The sequence below is a fragment of the Siphateles boraxobius genome, unplaced genomic scaffold (assembly GCF_051911475.1).
Source record: "Siphateles boraxobius isolate OS27281-9 unplaced genomic scaffold, OSU_SipBor_1 86, whole genome shotgun sequence".
Taxonomy (NCBI): Eukaryota; Metazoa; Chordata; class Actinopteri; order Cypriniformes; family Leuciscidae; genus Siphateles; species Siphateles boraxobius.
Genome location: NW_027509215.1, coordinates 2,229,270 through 2,252,500, shown reverse-complemented (window position 1 = coordinate 2,252,500; position 23,231 = coordinate 2,229,270). Strand labels below are relative to the sequence as shown.

At 38.1% G+C, this 23,231-nt stretch overlaps 1 protein-coding gene across 1 annotated transcript in view; it reads right to left on the bottom strand.

Annotated features, from left to right (window-relative positions):
* nrp1b (neuropilin 1b) overlaps nucleotides 1–19,958 on the bottom strand; it is a 26,050-nt gene extending 6,092 nt beyond the window's left edge. The window contains exons 1-11 of the mRNA XM_077221926.1: nucleotides 19,376–19,958; nucleotides 18,245–18,422; nucleotides 12,306–12,487; nucleotides 11,892–12,119; nucleotides 10,242–10,409; nucleotides 6,693–6,856; nucleotides 2,688–2,843; nucleotides 1,868–2,012; nucleotides 1,191–1,522; nucleotides 920–1,064; nucleotides 616–783 (exon numbers count right to left, since the gene is read on the bottom strand). Of these exons, the coding sequence (XP_077078041.1) occupies nucleotides 616–783; nucleotides 920–1,064; nucleotides 1,191–1,522; nucleotides 1,868–2,012; nucleotides 2,688–2,843; nucleotides 6,693–6,856; nucleotides 10,242–10,409; nucleotides 11,892–12,119; nucleotides 12,306–12,487; nucleotides 18,245–18,422; nucleotides 19,376–19,436 (1,927 nt within the window). The 5' untranslated portion in view covers nucleotides 19,437–19,958. The remainder of the gene's footprint in view (nucleotides 1–615; nucleotides 784–919; nucleotides 1,065–1,190; nucleotides 1,523–1,867; nucleotides 2,013–2,687; nucleotides 2,844–6,692; nucleotides 6,857–10,241; nucleotides 10,410–11,891; nucleotides 12,120–12,305; nucleotides 12,488–18,244; nucleotides 18,423–19,375) is intronic.
* Nucleotides 19,959–23,231: the final 3,273 nt, after the last annotated feature.

Below are 23,231 nucleotides of genomic sequence, written 5' to 3'. Positions count from 1 at the left end.
CAAATGACTAATTTCTCCAAATTCATTAATATTAGAACGGGGTTCAAAACAAATCATGCACGTGTTGTGAATTAGCTGAAAAAACTCTCCTGTGCGTATAAATACGATGCCGTTATTAATTCATACGACTTTGTCTTTGTGTGTGTTTTAGATGATAAACGCGTATTTGTGTTTGGATAATCTGAGTCTACGTCTTTGTTTTTGTGTAACCTATGGTTCATAGCATGTTACTGTTTTGCTAGGCGTGTTACATGCTGGGTCGTAGTTGGTGTGTGTTTTACTGTGTGGGTGTTTGTTTTTGTAACCTTTTGGGTCATAGTCTGTCTCTGTGTGGACGTTTTGGAGGTTTTGCTCTCCTAGTGGATAACTAAATGTCCCACAGTGATAGTAAAACCTGAAATTACCAACATTATTGGGACCTCCCAACAGTCCTTATAATGAAAACAGCATAATAAAGAGAGTAAATAATGTCTTAATTAAAATCTAAAAATACCATAAGGTTTCTCTAAGGAGTTGAGGTAGTGTTATGGTTTAGCCAACATAATTAGCTCAATATATAAAAATGATGGATGTTAACTATATAAAACATATAAGTGTAAAGTATGTGTATCTAACCTGTTGTGTCATAGTCCGTCACTGCTTCGCTATGGCAGTTGCCGTCATCATCGCAACTCTCCGCTGTCGGTGGAATAATGGTGCTTGTTGGAATATTCCCTGGAGCGCTGGTGACGGTAGCTACTGTAGTTTCAATGGTGGTGGTGAGGGGAAGAGGTGTTGTGGGCTCTGAAAAGCAATTTCTTTTAGGTAAATGAAGCTTTCATGAACTATACATCATTTAAAAATCTTCTTCATATGTATAAGGGAGCCTGTGAACGGGATTTCTGTGAGCTCTGTGACTGGTTGGTTTGGTGTCACTCACCTTGCAGGTCACACCCTAAAACCTCCAGCCTTAACCCTATGCCGTCAGGAGAGCCACGCTCAGGGTACACACGCAGGAAACGCATCAGCACTGGATCAAAAGTACGAACTTCTGGTGTGTCGTGGTTCTGATTTCCCAAAAACACCTGGATGGGTGAAAATAATTTTTTTTTTAGTTTCGTGTCTGTCCAGTTAAATAAAAGAAAAAGAAAAATGGCATTTTTTTCTTGCTCTAAACTGGGACGTTCACCCCAAGGATGATAAAGCAATACCTTCACTCTGTTGCTGTTCTCCTCCTGTATGTGACTCCAGTCTGTTCCAGTCGTGCTGTGTGTAACTCTGAAGCGCTTGATGAAAATATTCACGTCTCTGTATTTCCCTCCCTGCAGAATGAGACCCGTTACCATCCGCTGCGCCCCCAGATCTATCTCCAGTGATTGGTTCTTCACGGGACCCTGCGGGTGAGAGACCACCCAGCCCGTTCTGCCGGTCAGCAGCCGGGCCTGTTCAGGGAGCCAGCCCCTCTCTGCCAATGGCCACACTGAGATCTGAGAGTCCGAAATCTGACCCGAAACCATCCCTAACATACTGGAGCATGGAGCATCTGAGAGAAGGAGAGAGAGACAGAGAATGTGAGCTACCATATTATCATGAAAAAAGCACCAATATTCTGAACCACGGGGAACTGACATATAGGCTACTTCTGTCTGACTCTAGCTGTCAGAAATGGTGAGGATTTATTAAAATAAACACACACACACACACGCATGTGGCACCTCTTGATGTCAGTATTAGGTGTCTGTGAATAAAGAGGGGAGTCATTCTGTAATGATCACACATGGAGTGAGTGAATCCAGGCGAATGATGAGTGACTCAGTGCTGTGAACCACTGCTGGGATTTCATAGTGATGTCATGGCTGAAACTCAGTGTATGTGCGTGACAGGATACCTGATATTTTACAGCCGTACACTTCGAAACGCATGCAGATCCCTTGTTCCCAGGTCATAGGTCGTATCCGTAGGTAACGGGTGAGGGTGGGTTTGGGTAGCCTGACGCGTACCTCATCCGTGGGATTTTGATTTCCATGGAAGACCTGAGAAAAAGAGAGATGACACATGTATCACTTTCCTTCCTTTTTTCCTCTGCTTTTCTTAACCAATGTTCGATTTCAAAGCATTTTACACACAATATTGCCAAATCATCAATCAACAAAACAAAGATAGAAAAATGTGCAATAATAATAAAAGCAATAACAATACATATAAAATAAAAACAATAAACAAAATATATGATCATTTTAATCAAATCAAATAAAAAACAGGAAAATAAAATGTAAAAAATAAATAAATAAAAATCTCTAATGCTCAACAAGGCTGCAGTTTTATTTTCCAAAAATACAGTAAAAAAAGCAATATTGTGAAATATTATTACAACTTAAAATATCTGTTTTCTATTTTAATATATTTTCAAATGTAATTTATTCCTGTGATGGCAAAGCTGAATTTTCAGCATCATTACTTCAGTCTTCATTGTCAGATGATCCTTCAGAAATCATACTAATATGCTGATTTGGTGCTCAAAAAAGCACCTTATTATCAATATTTTTGTGGGAACCATGATATTTATTTGAATTTAGATTTATTTTACATATATTTTTTTAACATTATAAATGTCTTTACTTCACTTTTAATCAATACATCCTTTCTGAATTAAAACTATTAATTTCTTAATAAATAAAAAAAACAACCACAAATAAATAAATACTCACCATCTGTTTGGTTTTGTCTTTTATGGTTATCCAGTCCTCCCCGTTTGAGCTCACACTGATCTTGTATGTTTTGACGTAGTATGATTTTTTTGTTTCCTTTGATATGGCACCTTGTGTTCCTATGGCCTTCACGTACCGCAAGAAACCCAAGTCCACCTGCGAGAGACAGAAAAAGATCGTTAGAGTAGTGCTGTTACTCTCAAGTGAGAGTTTATATATGTGTGTGTACATGTATGCGTGTTGTCTTGGACTCTGTGTTGGAGCAGTTGTCATGTAACTGCTAGTTAATCACAGTCAGACACACTGCACTGATTCACTGTCAGACCGTTAGTATGATCTATGATGTGTTCTCTGCATAGCACGCACACACACACACACACACACACACACACACACACACACACACACACACACACACACACACACACACACACACACACACACACACACACACACACACACACACACACACACACACACACACACACGTTGATACTCCTATCATTATGAGGACACACACACGCACACACACACTGTAAATAAAGTACAGCACAAGCAGCTATGTAAATATGGTTCAATTACAGCCAGAAAACTGCTGGAAGAAACATGAGGTTCCCACTGTAAAACTATGACTTCAACTACACGTTGAACAAATTAAACACAATTATCAATTTTATACAATTTGACAAGAGTTGGCACCCACTTCTCATTTTATTTTATAATTTATCTATATTATCTATATATCTTGTGTTGTACAAAACGCTTAGGTCAGGTAATCAAACAACCAAACTCCACTAATCTCATTTCTAGTGTGAAACAAAACTTTTGCCACTTATGTCCATATTGGCACTAAAACACAGTCCTCTGTCATAATCTGAATCACTTACAACAACAATAACTGTCCAATGAAACCAAACACATTTTATAAGCATCTATCGTGGTCTTATATTGTGTTTCAGGTTCCGAAAATTTCCATTTCCTTCCCTTCTCAAGAATTACAAGAAGTCTGTTCTAAGGATTTAGTGATCTTCAATAACCTTACAGTAATAATGATCACATAACACTAAAAACACGGTCACAGATCCAGAAATGTCGAAACATGCTCTGGGCCAGGATGACAAATCATGTTGTCGTGGAGCAATTCCTGCATTAAATCTAGCCTGTCAGTTATTGTCTGTCTCTTGAGTGCGTGTGTGCGTGACTCTTGAGATAAATTAAACACAACTGACGCAACAGAAGTGTGCATAAATAGCCTATTGAGAGAGTTTGGCTCAATACAAGCATTCCTGGCACAAAAGTTCACATCTCTCTCCCACTGATTTCCACCCAAGTCTGAGTGAGCAGATGCGGCCATCTCTTTCTCTCTCGCTCTCTCTCTCCGAACAGGAAGGTATTATGAGGCTAATTGCTTTTCAATATTGTGCCGTATCAGAAGCGTTCGACCTGCCAACTGGAGCCAGCCATCGCTAACAAGCTAAAACAAGTGTTAACAACCTTTAGCGAGTGAACAATGGCAGGGTAGAAGCAGAGCCCCTCAAATGCCAGGATCTAAGACAAACATGGACACTTTTTGTAGAAAACAGGATATTGGTGGGTGCATGTGTGTGAGAGAGAAGTAAAGAATTTAAACAGGAAAGGGAAGAGGAATAAGGAAAAAGGAAGACGGCACTCTACTGACCCTCATGCTGCTTTGCTTTCTTGGGATACTTGCCAGACTGAGGCCAAAAGACAAGACATAGTTTGATTCAAAAGTGCCCCAGGACAAGGATCACTTGTTCAAAGGCAGGAATATGAAGACGTTGGACAGGGAAGACAGATGGGTTGAGAGAAGGGAAAATGGAACAGCAATTTCTGAAAAAAGCTTTGACATTGCTTGCCAGATTCGCAGACACCCTTGCCACGGCCGTTTTGCCTCAATTCACACATCCGTTGTGCTTGTCACTGACAGGGTGATGACTCAAACAGCAACTCAACATTCTTATGACACCCGGAAGAGTAGTAAGGTTAACAGTATAGTTTACCCAAACATAAAAATTCTGCCCTTTGTCTTCTCACTTGAATTTTTTTTTCTGTGAACTGCCAAAAGAATATGTCTTTCCTTACAATGAAAGTCGGGGACCAGTTGCTGTAAGCTCGAAAAGAACTACATTTTTTGTATGCACTATGTAACTTTGTTAAAAAGTTTGGGGTCAGTATGATTTTTTAAAAAGAAAATAATTAATATTTTGATTCAGAAGTGACCTTAAAGAAATTTGTTATAAAATATTTATATTTCAAATAAATGTTGTTGTTTTTTTAACTTTTGATTTATCAAAGAATCCTGAAAAAATGTTTAATGGTTCCCAGAAAATTTTTCAAAAGCTCAACTTTTCAAAATTGATAATAATAAGAAATGTTTCTTGAGCACCAAATCATCATATTCGACTGATGTCTGAAGGATCATGTGACACTGAAGACTGTGGAGTAATTCAGTTTTGCCATCAGAAGATTAAGCTACTTTTAAAAATATATAAAATAGAAAAAAGGTATTTCAAATTATAATAATATTTCACATATGTACACTTAATTATAGTCTTAAATATCAGACATATAACTTGATATACTTAATAGTCAAAATCTTAGGCTCATGCTCAAAGGAAAGCAAAGACCTTTAAATATTAGTTCACTTCTCACTCCTGCAGCTAAAAAAGAAATCTGTGTTGCTTGAACATCTTGTTCAGATATGGAGCTCTTTCTCTCTGTCTATCTGTGTCAGAATGAAATGTGTTGTCCAGATGTGAGTATGTTTTTCTGGTAACGTCAGAAACGCTGGCCTACTGTCAGTGCAAGCACTCCAAAAATGTCCTCTTTCAGAGAGGAAACCCTTCCTGCGTGTACTGCTGTGAGAATGACAACATGCCAATCAAATTCATTGTAGAAATAAAGAGGCAGGAAAACCCCTTTGTGAATGTATGAGTGTGTCCAACTAAAGTGATAATGCAGATCTTACATCTATCGCATAAATCTCGTCAGACTGGATATTAAATCGAAGCAAGATAAATGATATTAAATCAAAGATTTATATATATATATATATATACACTACCGTTCAAAAGTCTGGGTCAATACGATTTTTTTGAAATAAATTACTACTTTTATTTAGCAAGGACAAATTCGATTGATCAAAAGTCATAGTAAAGAGAAAGTAAAGACTTTTATAATCTTTTCAAATATTTCTATTCCAAATAAATGCTGTTCTTTTAAACTTTCTATTTATCAAAGTATCCTGAATAAAATTGATCACATATCCAAAAATATTAAGCAGCACAACTGTATAAGAAATGTTTCTTGAGAAACAAATTAGCATATTATCATGATTTCTAAAGGATCATGTGGAAATTCAGCTTTGCCATCGCAAGAATAAATTCAATTCTAAACTATATTAAAATAGGAAACTGTTATTTTAAATTGTAGTAATATTTCACAATATTACTATTTTATGGTGTTTTTGATCAAATAAATTCAGCCAAATATGTGTGTGTCTGTGTGTGTGTGTGTGTGTATAATTTAATATTAATATTTTGGTTAATACTGTGTTGAATTTGAGTGTTGAATTTGATTTAATGCCCAATTTGTAGATGGAGGTTTGAGTCTAGCCTATGACATGTCTCTATCCCATCCCCCCCTCTCTATTTCAAGATGCTGTCTTCTGTCTACAAAAAGCCAAAAAAAACAGCAGTTTTTTTTAATGGGGGCAGGGGGCGTGGGGGGGGGGGGGGGGGGGGGGGGGGTATGGTGTAGGGTTGGTCTGGTGGGGGTGTACTGTCCCCTAAATCTAAAGTAAACTCTTTAAGGTCAAACACAGGTACACACTCAAGACCGGCAAGCACTGTTTTCACCCTCTTATATAACTTGTCAATCCATGTGTGCATGTGTGACTTTCCACGTGTAAAGGTCATGTATTGTTGTCTGGTGAAATGAAACAGTCTTTCCCTATAAAACTAGAGAGTGTGTGTGTGTTTGTACCTGTATCCACTCCCGAGCAGAATCCTCCGATGGCGTCCAGCCGTTGTCGGGGTAATGCAGTCTGGAGCGCAGTGGAGACCAGCTGGGATTATACTGTGATGATGCAGTTATCATGTCTTCTGTGATTTCACCGCTTTCCATCCCTAAAGGAGACATGCACTCACCTACACTCACACACATACAAACATACATACATACATACATACAAAAAGATGTACTGTGAGCAGCAGTGTCGTGTTTTTGCAGTTCTAAACAGCAAATCATAAAATTTTAACTGACTTTTTGAGGTTTAACTGACTTTTTTTATTATAAAATCTGACATGCTCATTTATTTTAAATCTGATACAGTCAGAATTTTTAGGTTTAGTAAATATTTTGTTAATACATATCAATGTGTGTGTGTGTGTGTGTGAGAGAGAGAGTGAAAGGGAGAGAGTGTGTGTCATATATGCTCTCTTCTCACAATAGGAAGTTAATATTAGCCTTTCATGTTTGGCCTCAGATGTGGTGACCCATGTGACCCTCCTGCCCTGTGTGGCCGTGTGATGAAGATGAATTATAAACGGACAACCTCTTTGCACTTTATTACACTGAACTGAAAGCACACACATACACAGTTTTGTGAAGTGAATCTGAGCTGGGTTCAGGTCTCAATGGATCATGGGTGTTTCCTCAGTGCCATCAAGCACATTATTGCCACATTATTGCTAACAGTCTCAGTTAGTGTGTGTCTCTCTGAAAACATGATAGATGGGTTTAATAAAAGCCCCAGACTGAGTGAGCTGAGAGCCAGAGAAATATCAGCTGTTCCCATGTCATTCTCAAATTTACATTGACCAGAGATAAATAAAAAACAATATAAAACATTAAATTAAATAAACTGCATGTATAAAATGTGTAACAATTATGTCCTGCAATGAACATTTTAATTTCATGTTATTTGAAATAAAAGAGTTCCAAATAGAGATTCTTGTTATACAAAACCCTGGCTTTTCACACCATTTTTTAACCCAAATTTTGGGTTTTAGCATGCGCTTATACACAACATGGCAAGGTAATAAACACAATTTAACTTCTAACTACATTTCCCACAATTATTTTTATTTAAAATAAAATGAAAGACTTTAAACTTAATTTTCCTTTTAAAATCGGCATGGCACAGAAGTTGAGATCTTTCTTTCCTATTGTGACGTAAATTCGAGCGAAACAGCTTCTCGAACAAGAAAAAATGGAGCCATCGGGAATAAATTGGATGGTTTGACGGTTGCTGTGATGTCATGTGAGTGACAGGTTGTCCCGCCATCACGCCAGTAAACACATCATCAGTGAGGAAAAGAGATATAGCTGCAAGAGGGAGGGGACTATTTTGACTAAAGATTAGGGCACATGAGTAAAAAAAAATCTGATAAATTATTTATAATTAATACTGCAATATTCCATAAAAAACAAGAATTGTCCATTTTGATTTCATGGTGACTTTAATTGAGATATTGCACTCACAGACATGGAAAAGGACCAAATGCTTGAAGAACCAGCTGTGGAGATCACTGAATCTAAAGGCCTGTTTGCACCAAGAATGATAACTGTAACAATAATGATAAAGATCTACTTCTAATAATAGTTCTAAATATAAAAGAATAGCAGACTCCACACCACAGCTATAATGATAACGGTACAGGGAAACGATATAGTTGGAATCACTTTCAGAGCGATTTTTCCAGCTGATGAACGGTAAAAACATTCACAGCCAATCAGAATCCATCCTGCTTTAAAGAGCTCGAGCATTTAAAGCGACAGACGACGAAACTGCATCGCATACTTATTATGTCTGTCTCTCCATAGACAGCTACGCAACTACCACTTTGATGCTTCAAAAAGTTCATAAAGAGATCGTAAAACTAATCCTAATGAATTTTGTCGCAAATTTTTGGAAGATTCTTGATCGCTTTATATGATGAACAGATTTAATTTAAGCTTTTATTCACATATGAACGTTGATCAGTAAACATAAACAGAAGCTCAACCGAAACAGCTTGAATAGGAAAAAACAAACCTTATTTGTTCTTGCAGAAGCGCAAACGCGCTGCGCGACACGAAAATGAACCTCATTGGTTCTCGCACGTCAAGCGAACATGCTTGAGAGCTTCCGTTTACCAAAACTGATGTATGAGTTGATGAATGTTTATATGTGAATAAAAGCCTAAATTAAATCTGTTCATCATATAAAGCGATCTGGTCTCTTCAAAAGTTTTTTGACAAAACCGCTCAATTCATATGGATTGGTTTTATGATCTCTTTATGAACTTTTTAAAGCATCAAAGTGGTAGTTGCGTAGCTGTCAATGGAGGGACAGAAAACTCTCAGATTTCATCAAAAAGATCATCTTTTGTGTTTGAAAGATGAATGAAAGTCTTACAGGTTTGATACGACATGAGGTTGAGTAATTCCTTTTTGGATGACTAACCCTTTAAAGTAGTTCAGTGTCTTACTTTTCCCATAAAGCAATGCAAATTAGTCTTTCTAAGACAGCATGTGCTTACTGTATGAAACAGGCTTTCCTCAGTGACTCAAAGGCCTGAAACTAATCTGCAAAAACAAATTTCACTAAGGTGCAGTCCCATTAGCGAAATTTATAGGGGTCTATTGTTTAATGTCAGTGGTGTAGCGATGTATGAAGCAGAACAAAGAAGTCACTTTCAAACCAAGCAGCTTTCTTTTGGTCAACGCCGCAAATTCACTTGACCCCGAAATATTTTGCCCTCACGTGACATTCCCGATCACGGGGATTCCTTTTGAAATGCCCTGATTTCGCTCTCACTGGTAAATGTGACCACGCTTTAATGGTTGTAGCGGCACAGTCATGAAGACATTAACATCGTACCGCAATTTACATATCTTCTATGTAATACTGCAGCAAATTCACAACGGATTCAAAATGCTTAAAATTATAAAAATAATAGAGGTCACTTATATAGAGAAGCCTTATGAGCACAGTAAAAGCAGTGTTTAATCAGAGAGAGGTGGAAAAAAGCAGTCCAACAGTACTTGAAAAAACATAATAAATAGAAAAATTATTTATAAAATGTACAAAATGAATGCTTTTAAATGAAACTGAAGGGTCCTCATTTTCAAAATGTTGCTTAGAAACTGCCCTACATTTGATCTTACGATCATTTCTCGAATGTGCTTATGTGTGATTCAGAGAACTAAAGCACGCACAAAAAACATGCGTACGCCTCTCTTCCAGATGTGAAATCTTGAAATCTTGAAATTATGCGTAACTGAATGGCTTCAGATCTCCACCTTATAAACACTACCTAATTAAAGTCATTAACATATAAAAGAGCGCTGGTCAACGTCCAAATCCTTTACTTGAGAATCACGAGCGACAAGAATTGCTTAGATTTCCAAATACCTGCAGTAAGCGCTTTACCACGTTCCAAAAAAAATAAATATGAATGTTGGCTGCGATTTTTAGTATACGCATATCTAACATAAAATCTGTACGTTCAAACACTTTATAAATGAGGCACAAGGTCTCACACTAACCTTGGTGATGCTGAGGTGGGTCTGGGCTGGTTCGGATGCTGTAATTTGCTGAAAAACCCTCCTTGGTGATGGCATTGTCTGTGTGGATGGTGAGAGAGAGAATCCCGGTGTACGAGATCACACGACTTGGTGGTCTGGAACCACAGTATCGACCAATATGAGGCCCCACTGAGAGAAAGAGAGAAAGAGAGAGATGGAGTTTTAAGCAATTCAATTCACATCTAAATCGAAAACTCTGCCTTTCATCATCCAGTACAATTCTAATAACCATAAGAGCTATAATGATTGAGTTTTGTGTGTGTGTGTGTGTGTGTATGTTTATGTGTGTCTGTCTTTGGCTATTCTGTTGCCTGTGGATATTTTCTAAAAAGCTTTTCCTCAAGCGAAATTGAAGAACAAACTGATGTGACGTTATTTCGAACAGAATCAGGCTAAAACGAAGTTCGTTTGGAGTTTGAGTTCAAAACAGCTTGCCAATGCAAACTTTCCATAAAAGTTTGCTCTGGCTGGTTAACACCTTCGAACCACCATTGGTCAGTGAGGATTACGTAATAGGTAGGTGTGCTCTGAGGCATTTACGTACACAACTAAAAACATAAACACACTGGAGAGCTGCTTTATATGTTTTCATGTGTAATACTGTAAAGCTGCTTGATTTAAAGCAGTCTATTGTATAAAGTGCTATATAAATGAACGTGACGTGACTTGACTGCAGCACTGATTGCAGAGCTCGCGCAAACATATCCACATCGTTATGATCAATGCGTAACTACCGTCATTTTTGTTGTGTGTTTATATTGTTATTGAGAGGAAAGCGCAGCACATATTTACATACAGGATGTCCGCTAACAGTATATGGCAACAAAGATAATTTAAATTTCTTTTTACCCCTAATCAAAGAACGGAAAATAAATTTGCAGTGAGTGTATTGGGCCCTTAAGACTTTATAAACTTCCTGGTGCTCTCAGCATGAAGTCTAAAAGTTAACACTGTATTTAAACCCTTAAAGGGATAGTTCACCCAAAAATGAAAATTCTGTCTGTATTTACCCTCATGTTGTTCCAACCCCGTAAGACTTTTGTTCATCTTCGGAACACGAATTAAGATTTTTTGATTAAATCTGAGAGCTGGATCACTCCTCCATAGGCTGCTAAGGGATTGAAACTTGCCGGCCCCGAAAAGTTATTAAAGACATCGTTAAAATAGTCCAAGTGACTACAGTGGCTCAATCTTAAGTTTATCAAGCGACGAGAATACTTTTTGTTTGCAAAAACAAACAACAATAACGACTTTATTTCAACTATTCATTTCCTTCTCTGTGGGCCTCGAGTCAGTTAACGTAGTGTGATTGCGTAGAGCTACGTCACACGTAGGCTCACTATTGGCCGACGCTGGTCGTGTGTGATGTGTTGACGTGCAACACAGAAGCTTACGCCATTACACTAGTGAACAAGTTCAATCCCTTAGAAGCCTATGGAGGAGTGATCCAGCTCTCAGATTTCATCAAAAATATCTTAATTCGTGTTCCGAAGATGAACGAAGGTCTTACGGGGCTGGAACAACATGAGGGTGAGTAAATACTGATAGAATTTTCTTTTTTGGGCGAACAAACCCTTTAAGTTCACCCTTAGATTTTTTTCTCGTCTCTACCTGTATGATATCCATCCCATATCTCAAGATAGTCAAATCTGCAGACGGCCCCCACAGGTGCAGACGGGTCCGATTCCATATCGAAGCTCTGGAAGTCCAAAACGATCTCTGCCATCTTGGGTGCAAAGATGATGAAGGTGCACTCAAGGTTGTTTGGATAATTATCAGGGAATCCAGGGGTTTGGAATACTCCGTTTGGTTCAGTGAAGTTTCTGGAACATTCAGTACCTGCACGGAAAGAAAAGTATCACTGAACCACCACAGGAACTGAACAGTATATGTCAGAGAATAAAGTCATTTACATGCACTCATACATTACGAGAGAATCAATATTTTGATTAAAAGACCCTCTTTGTCTTTGTGAGCATGTACATTATAAGATCTTTGACTGTGTGTGTGTTTGTTTTCTGGTACCTGTGCGGTGTATCTCATAGCGGATGCTGAAACCGGCTCCAGAGCTTTCATAGTCGGAGGTGAATTTGATGAGTAAAGAGTTTCCACTAGAGGTAATCGGAGACGGAGCGATTTTGCCGCAGAATCTCCCAGGAGAGGAAGCGTTCTCATCCACACCATCAAACACCTGAACAAAATCATACCTACACACACACACACACACACACACACACACACACACACACACACACACACACACACACACACACACACACACACACACACACACACACACACACACACACACACACACACACACACACACACACACACACACACACACACACACTATTGAAAATACATTGCTTATGTATTCTGTAATACTGTAATGTAATGCATTCTGTAATTACAAGTAATTTAATGTAAAAAGTGTTCTGTGTTCTGTTATGGGCAATGTAATATGATATGATACATGATATGAGATAAATATGATAAAATAATAAACATGTGGATATTTTTCATGCTTTGATTACATCCATAATTCCTTATACAAAACCTTACAATCAGTTTCATGTTCTTGTCAATAACTGTAATAATGTACATCAATATAAAAAAAACATTATAATACACAATTATTTATGTTTATGCATTTAAAGGCCATAATGGATTAAAACACACCATATGTCAATTTAATTTTATACTGCTTTATATTCTTGATGTGACAATGAATACATATTATAATGTATTATGAATAACATTGAAATGCCTTTATTATAAATACACTTATAGACAGTGTAACTGGAAACTCTGAAAACTCTTCCCCCTGGTTTGATATTGACTAATTTTTGCATGACTCATTTAGATTTATTTAGATGACTCCAACAGCATCAGCTCCAACAAAACCACCAGAAACATGAGGCATTTCCTGCTGACCTGACACTGGTTTTACACACAACACCCCCTCTGAGTACACTGGTGCTCTCTTGCTCTCCTGTAACCCAAGACACTGACGGTCAGTATGATCTCTGACCTCTCACCACGACACGACCCTCTGTGAGAGCCGAAGCGTGCTTCCTGCCATTCAGACAGATCGCTCCATTCCTGGACTCAAGTTAGACTGATGATCTGGGTAATTTAATGAATCATTTACTTTATAACAGGAACCCATGGCAGAAAAAGGTGTCCCAGCTTCTTGAAGAAATGTATATTTTTCTAGGCTTCTGAAAAAATACCTGAAGAAATTTGTTAATTCAATTAGTTATTTTCTATTTAATTAACATGATTTAATACTGAAAATGTCCAATTTCGTAAACACCTCTGATTGCGCACTGTACTCACGCGCTCATCGACTGTCTGTGATTGGCTACAATGATCAGCGCTTCAAAAACATTTTGTAAATATACATCAATGACGCTCTTCTCTTCATCGAGCGCTTACACAGATAAGAAAGCAGATTTGAAAGCAGGCGTCTATCAGCGGACCGGTAGTTTTTGACAACTCTAATATGTGTGTATATACACACACACACACACACACGTTTCTGATAAATTGAATGAGAGTTCAGTTCTGCAATGTGTTTTAACAGTGATTACAACAGATCTTGCACTTTCTTCAAAGACAGAAACACAATGTCTGTAGTTTTGGATTGATAAATATCCTGCTATTGAGCAAGACACACATGAGGATGTGAAAGCTGCTGATATAGTGACTTATTGAGAGTAAAATAAACCAACCATGAAACTGTCAGGAATAATGGTTCGGTTCTGGAGGTTTGCAGCTGATTCAGTCCTGACATAAATGAGAATTGAGAATGAGGAAAATGATAAAGTGTGAGAGTCTGATTATGTTTAAAAGTAAAAGTTGCTAGGGTGTTCTGAGGTTTTGTTAGCACATTGCCAGGATGGCATCATTCATAGCACAAGTAGTGAAATGCCAAAGTTTAATACTTAAGATTTAGTAGTTGGTTTAAATCTCTAACAACACTTATGAGTAATAGTTATGGTGATGCTTGCCTTAGCAATAATGTGTGTGTGTGTGTGTGTGTGTGTGTGTGTGTGTGTGTGTGTGTGTGTGTGTGTGTGTGTGTGTGTGTGTGTGTGTGTGTGTGTGTGTGTGTGTGGCTGTTCGGAAGGGTTGTTAAGAAGGAGGTGAGAGAGAAAAAGTGTCATTAATGATTAATATGTGCAGAATTATTAAAGCATTCCCACACAACAAAGCCATTAATGATGAACATTATTTCAACTCCGTAGCTGTGTGTGTAGTGGGACTGAGAGGAATGAATCCTCATGAATGCTGCAGGAAAATACTTGTGTTTTCTCTCCTGGAACACACATCATAAAACAACAAGCAAATCTGAAATGGAAAACTGCATCTCTGTCTTTATGAGGATGAAGGATATAGTTGTGTGTTTATGTGTGTGTGTGTGTGTGTGTGTGTGTGTGTGTGTGTGTGTGTGTGTGTGTGTGTGTGTGTGTGTGTGTGTGTGTGTGTGTGTGTGTGTGTGTGTGTGTGTGTGTGTGTGTGTGCGTGTGTTTGTGTGTGTGTGTACATGTGTGTGTGTGGGTTGTGCCACGGGAACATATGTGACACATTTCACACTAATTACAGAGGCATTTGTAGGACCCCCATCTCTAACTTCCCCTTAGATAAGACAAGAATGCTCTAGAAACACACGGACCCTCTAAGACACTAGATAAAAGAAGTACACCACAACTACTGTAAACAAATCACTCTAGCTGAGCTCAATAAACTTTCCCATTGCAAAAAACGAACTATAACAGCAAGACTCCACTCTCCCGAACCGGATACCAAAACATCTGATCTCCCAGCATGGATGTGCTCCTGTCTCTTTGGTCCTTCTCAATTAACATGGGACTTTATTTTACAGTTTTTTAGAACCTATGGCGCTTTATCAATGAGTACCTAAGAGAACCATTTTTAATGCTTTAGATTAATGCTGCGTTCATACCATGTGGGAATTACTATAATTACAAGATGACAACTTGGAGATCCTACTCTGAGCTGTTCACATCCTCGGGCTCAGATATAATTTGTTTCCATGGCAACACTCATAACGCCAAAATTGATCCATGTGCAGCTTTGTTGTTGATGACAGCAAAATAATTAAGTACTATTTTAATTCATCATTCTAAGAATAAAGAAAGCGCACTAGGTAACTGGCATATCAAATATGAATATGAAGTGCAATCTAACTACATGTAAAAGCTAAAGCCACTAGCATTTTTGTCATCACAATCATCACATCTGAGATACAACTTGTAAGTTCAATAAAGACAGGAATGTTTTTTGCCAGTCAGAAACTGTTAATGCAGTATCTCAAATATTCTCATAGGATGCATGTGTTACCAGCTCTGCTCTGTTATTTAATATGTTGAAATAAAAGGCTGTTAGATTGTCTGATGCGTTTGTTCTCTGCAGTGCAGCGCAGGAAGGAATGAATACCGTGATTCGCTGTGGTCTCTTGGGCTTTTCCGCAGGGTTCGTTTAATAATGTTCACCATAAACTCTGCAGTTTTGCCACAGCTAAAAAACTGAAACCAGTCCAAAAACAACACAGCGGCATCTGGTCCAAGTTAAAGTGAAGTTCTGATTAACCTTCCAGTTCTGAAACTCACACTCATGGTAGTCCGTCCTAAACACACCAGACATTCCACAGCATGCATTGACAGTCACAATCTTATTGTTGGCATCTGGATTTAGCATTTTGAGGCAGAACATTTAAGCTCGCTGAATGTTTCTGAATGGACAGGAAAGTTCTGGAAATCTGGGAGAAAATTAAGTAATACTAGTAACCAATGCTCAGGGTGAGCATTGTTGTTTTAAAATATTCTTGATTAATCTGTCTATCTGTCCAAATTGCAGAGATGCAATATGTCTATATCTATGTCTCTCTTCCTGGCAGGTTTTTGTATTTCTTGTGAAGCATGAAAGCTTTCAAAGATCTCTGTTACAAGATTGATAAACATCTGCAGCTGGAATCTTGCACATTTATAATCCAAAACAAACACATCATGTGTGATTGAACATGTGTTTTATTTCTAACATGCTAAAAAAATTAGTCGCTTAAACCCAACACCAAATTTGATGACGTCCAGTTCAGGAGACAGAGTTTATGTTACGAATGATGATTCAGCCTGATTCATCATAGAGGACTATTTAGATTATTGTCTTTATATACAGTAGTTTTGATTATTGTTTCGAATTTTGATCTTTTTTAAACGTTTCTTTAACAAGGGATGGTTTTTAACCAAAAATGTATGCTTAAAATGGAATACTAGAATACTGCTTACAGACTTAAAGAGACACCCAAAAATGTATTTTACTCATCCTCATATCGTTCCAAACCTGTATGACTTTTTCTTCTTCTGTGCAACAAAATAGATTTTTTTTTCTCCGTTTTTTTCCCCTTCAATACAATAAAAGTCAGTTGGGTCCAAACTTGTTTTGGATGCGAATGATTTTCATTGTATAGACAAAAATGGTTAAAATATTTTTCAAAATATATTCGTTTGTGTTCCACAGATGAAAGAAAGTCATACAGGTTTGAAACTATCCCTTTAAACTTGTGCAGTCTGATCAAATATTTTCATACTGGATATAGAAGAATTTGAGTGCATTGTGTTGTGGAGTGGGATACAGTTTTAATGTGCAATGTGTTGTGATTGTATACTTTACATTTTGAAAAAAAAAGTAGTAGGACAATCTGATAATCTATTCACAAAAAGAAGAATATATATCGAAACAGAATCTACATTCTATTTGCATACATGTATAGTATAATACTGCACACTTCAAAAATAGTATGCGAGGTATATAGCATGCCATTTTTTACTTCCCTCACACACACACACACACACACACACACACACACACACACACACACACACACACACACACACACACACACACACACACACACACACACACACACACACACACACACACACACAAACTAAATAAGATGAACTGAAAGAGAAAGGGATGGTCATGGTCTGTCTGTTGCTCTTTCATGCCCCCTCAGGGTCCAACAACAGGGCATTCAGCATAAGGGTCTTTTCATTGGTCCCCTGGCGCTGAAATCCAACCCAACAGTAAAGCAAAGTCTATGTGACTGACAGCTGCTGATTTACGCCCCATTTACGAGCTGTTTACAATGACAGAGAGAGTCATCAAATCCATCTCATTTATGAGATTCAGTCCACACAAAGCCTTGTGAATGTTTGAGTGCTGATGCTGTTAACTAAAACCATTGAAATGCTCCACAAGGCAATAACAAGCTCTGCCTCCAACCTCACTATCACTTAATGGCGTTGTCTGTCAGCCTCCTCGTTAAGAAAACAATCAGCTTAATTACTCATGTGATGCTGGAAGCCTCATCAAACTGATGAAAATTAAAACCATAAACAGAGCGCTCTCAGATCATATGTGCCTTTCCCATTTTGACTTCGCATTCTTTTCATTCTGGGAGATTTCCTCTTGGGAAAACCATCCCCCTTTTCTCCTCGGGAAAAACATCCCTCTGAGTGATAAATGCAGATCCATTATCACAGCCTGGGACGTTTGTTCTTAAACAGATCTAGTTCACTTCCTAAATTTAGCTTTATGAATCTGAAATATTTAATTTTCAACCAACAGGTGGCACACCTCAAGATCTGAACGCCAAACTGATCTGCTTTGAAACCAGGTAGATGTTTTGTGAGACCAGAGAGAGTAAAGTAGAAGACCACTTGTAGGAAATGAACTGGAGAAATGGCTGTAGGAACGCAAGTCCTGGTTTCCTGTTCAATAAATCAATTGCCTAATCCAGTCTTTCCCAATTCAAGTCAGTAGAAGGCTAGAAGCTATACACGGATACAACTCACAAACAGACTAACAATCTGATATCCTATCATTTACGACGCCCAGTTTTCCTCAAGGACGGGAAGGTTGGTTAGACTTACTTGCATTCCCGACTTTCCAGGTCAAAATGCGGATTGAAGTTGATGAGGATCTTCTGCTGTGGATCAGGCGCCTGGATCAGCCAGGTGCATTGCTTGTTCACCGGGTATGCAGTCGGGTAACCAGGAGAGGTCACATACCCGGCCCTGGAGATAGTGATTTCCCCACCGCAGGGACTTTCTAAAAACCAGAGTTGCACATTTATCATTTTAAAAGGGTGTCATATCTAAAACCAGTCATAGTACTGTACACTAAATACATCTCATATACTAGCCTACAGATAAGTACACAAAGGTAACACGACACCCATAATGTCACACACATCTTACACGCTGTAAGACAGACGATCGAACAGATCAGAGAATTGATTATGCGCCGTTAAATCGATCAATGTATCTGAGCTGAACACAACAGGCGGTGGAATAAGGGTCACTGTATATGGGTGTGCAGACGTGGTGGACAGATATGCCTCTGTGTCTGGGTGTTTGAGTCTGATAACACACACCCAACTCTCTCGCGTATACAACACACACACACACACACACACAGACACGGAGCATCTTTCGTCCAAGCGCTGCCATGAATCGACTAATCTACTTGTTTTACACCTATTACCAAATAAATAGCATAAATAAATAAATAAAGCAAACACAAATAACTGAAAAAATAAAATTAAAATACACAAATTAAGTCAATTTCAGAAAAATTAAGTAAATACAAAACCAACATAAGCAATAAAGTCTTGGAAACATCGAAATTAACTGGGTTTTATTCACAAAAGTAATTGTATCAATTACACAATAAAACCTGTCTATTAGTTTAAACCAAATGCAATTTAAGGGGCAGATCAAATATATCCTTATTGTAACAAACTGCACATTTTCCCATTTTACAGTGTAGAAACATACTGGTTTGAACTTATTTGTAGCATTTAATTTGGTAGAGTCACCTAGTGCGTAACGAATTATTTCTCCCTTCACCAAATACACGGTTTCTACTTGTTTCTCTTCTGAAACAGCAGTCCTACACGTGAGCATCAATAACAAACGACAGTAATACACATAAAAGAGCTCTCCTGTGCGCAGAGAACCCGTGCCAAACCGACACAATTAACACACCAATATCCAACTCACCCGTTAGAGCGCGAGCCACGGACAACCCCGTTAGAGTCACACAGAGCAAAAGCCAGTACATCCTCAAAGAAATCTGTTCAGTTATATCCTCAGGATTTCGTGTAATAATTATTTCTGAATCCACGCGTTAGTTAGCTGGAGAAAGATCCTGTCACTCGGACCCAGGGAACCGCTGTCTCCTCTTCTATAAGATGAAGAAGAAAGTCACAGCACTGTAAAGCGGGAGATTCTCACACAGTCAGTGCTGTTGCTGCTTGAATTTCATAATCCAAAGTCTAGAGGTTTGACAGCGCGTCCTCGGCTTGTTGGCAACGGGCTATGTGCGCTTCTGCGGGCGCGCGGTCGGGTCACTCCCTTAAATGACTGATTTCCGTCCTCTCTGTCGCGCAGACGGGCACTGGTGGGTATATTTAGCAGGTTTTCACTGGTGTGAAGGTGTCAGCATCCGATCTGAAGACTGTGGGTGTCAAAACTCTCACAGCACTGGTTGCTCCTGTCCCTCCTCCTTGACAGAGAATGGGCAGGACTGGAAACGAGCAAACCCTCTAACCCTTTCCAGGCAGAGACGCACTGTCTCTCTGCCAACCAGACACGGAGACTGTGGGGCCAAACCAAAGAGACTTTGCGCTCATCTGCGTGAAATCGCAGTGCTGAAAAAAGATGCTCCTTAATGCATGCGAATTATGAGGGGTTTTGGTAGGCTACTCCTAATTAAAGCCTGGACCACATAAACCCTTTAAATGTTACATTTTAGATATAGCCTAGGCCTATATATATATATATATATATATATACTTTTTAACAGCACTTTCAAACGTTTCAGCTACCACAAGAGTAAGTTGACACGTTAAGGCCCGTTCACACCACGAATGATAACTATAAAGATAACAACTATATTAGCGTCCACACCAAACGCTGTTTATTAAGCGCGCGCTGCAGTTTGACCGCCCTCCACTTTAAATGCTCGCTCTTTAAAGCACGATATTCTGATAGGCTGGCAATGCTTTTATCGTTCATCAGCTGGAATAAAATTTCTTGAAAGTGATTCCAGCGATATTGTTTCTCTGTGCCTTTGTCGTTATAGTTACGGCGTGGACTCTGCTATTCTTTTATACTTAGAACGATTATTAGTAGGGTAGCCTTTCTTTATCGTTATAGTCGTCGTTTTTGGTGTGAAGGGCCTGTCAGAGTGCTCTAAATAAACGATTTTGACAAATCGCGAAATATATTTAAAATATCCAACAAAACAATGCATTGTTGCTTGAAAAAAACCTCAACCATATTTTTACCCTCCCCTATAAAACAGGCTATATTGAGATTGCTAACACTAGCCTACCATTAGCTATTAAAACTTGTATTTTATTTAGGCTATTAATGTATGGATATGTAATGTTGTTGTTTGTAAGACTTATGAGAGGAACTCATTAAGCATTAATGTGTCTTTGCACATCGCAATAAGGATTATGAGTGCGCCAACTCCAGGAATCTGTTTCTCTGGCTGGAGACACAGTGACATAAAAATGTGTAGCACGTATTTCGAGCTCAGAGTGCGCCAGAGCAGCCAGTGCTGCAATCTGATCATCCACTGGGAGAGAGAGGGAGAGAGAGAGAGAGAGAGAGAGAGAGAGAGAGAGAGAGAGAGAGAGAGAGAGAGAGAGGGGGGGGGGGGGCTCTAATCCACCACCATTTAAAAGAATATTTCACCCAATAATGAAAGTTTTGTCTTTGTGAATGCTATTCCAAAGCCAGTTGACTTTCCTGATCATATGCAACACAAAAGGAGATGTATGATAGAAAGTCCATGCTGCTCTTTTCAAAAAGGTGGTCCAAAATGACTTATTCAAAGTCATCTACTAACGTCATAATAGATTGTGTGATTAACAGATTCTTGCAACTTACATAATCAGTTGTGAAGTTTTGCCAAACATCTGCTTTTGTATTCCTCATGAAAATTAAGTCATATGCGTTTGTAATAACATTAGGGTAAGTAAATGATGACAGAAAATTATGATTTTTTGTGTGCTCATTATCCAGTGACAGACACTGATTGTTATAAGCCCTAGGCGATAATTAATCAAATCATTCTCCTAAGATTACTGAGCAGTTAATAAAAGACATGCCTCTGAAGTCAAGGTGTAAATGATATAAACCAATCAGAGGACTCTTATGTGCATGTCATTACAATACAGAACCATGGTTCACTGAAAATACTGGAAGGAAATAACGTAGCACTTTAAAATATATCATAGCACTGAATGATTATTGCTATTCATACATGAAAGAATTAAGTTAAAAGTAAGTTATACAGATTTAGAAATTAAATGGGGCTGAGTAAATTAAGACAGAATTTAAATTTTTGGAGTTTTGAATACACACATACATTTTTAAAAATAAAGGTTGTAAAAGGGGTTTTCACAGCAATGCCACACAAGACCCATTTCAGTTTCCCCAAAAATCTTTCAGTGAACAATTCTTAAAAGAAACTTTAGTGCTTTAGATAGGTTCCTTGGATGATAAAGGTTCTTCATGGAATCACAGATGCCAAATAAAAACCCTTTATGTACGAAAAGCAGCTAGTAATCAAGCTCATGTGCTTCTGTTTTACATGTACACATTCTTATGCATGCTGTGCATGTGTCGTGGTGATGAATGTCTACTGATAACACTGCGCTGGTCAGATAACACCATAAGCGCTCACTGATTCACACAAGTTTTTGAACAGATAAAGATAAAGAGTCGTCACACACGCACGCACGCAGACGCACACACACACACACACACACACACACACACACAGTTACATCTTTCCAGGACAATTTTGAGCAGCGGGTAAAGAATTAGAATAAGGCTAAAGACTGTTGTCATGAATCTGCAGCTTACAGTGCACTCTGACTGTGTCCGTATGCTTCGGATGGGCTTTTCAATCAGACACTGAGTGTGTGTGTTAGGGAGAGCAGCTGAAATCCCCTAACACACAGTGTGTTAATCTGCTCACAAACACTCACTCTCTGTCTCTCTCTTCTCCAGCCTGTTTTATGATGCCACACTCAACAGCGCCTCGGGCCCCTGAACGCAGAGATGTCTGCAACCCTGAGTGAGAAAGACAGAATGAAAGAGGGAGAGACAGAGAGATTAAGAGTTAGTCTGCCCAGATATGAGCTCCTGCCAAACCTGATATTTTAAAGTCACGTATAGCTTAAAAAACAAAAGCACAGTTTAATATCCTGATAGTTTTTTTCATGCACTGCCCGATCTGATGAAAACACGTCCAGGTCACATTTCACCTCATAATAAAAGAAGAAGAAAAGAAATCATATTTTGCATAATGAAAGAAGCCTATTTATGTATTTAGTATTGTGACATTTTATGACAATACGTTCTCATTATTCTCAATAGTTATTCTCATTTTCTGTAATACACATTTTTAAATTTTATTTAAATCACCGTAGATTAAAGCCTATTTGAATATTTAAACAATATATCAGTATTTATTCATAAAAGTAATGAAAATTAGGGGAGAGGTGTAACTGTCATGAAAATAATGTTACGAAACTTTTAATGGTACCAAAAACAGGATTTATTTTCTTTGTTGTCATTATTTATTTATTTTGATTTTGGGCTGAAATATGAGCATGCACTGTAAAAATGTTTTTCACATAACATCATGTGGTAACATCTGAATGAACTGGTTTTGTTTAAAAAAAAATCAAATATAATATTTAACAAGATTAAATTAAACTGAAAATATTGAGTTACACCAGGGATTCTCAAACTGAAGTCCACGAGTTGATATAAAAATAATTGAATAATAAAAATGTAAATAAAACATTACAATATTTTTTTTATTTTTTATATT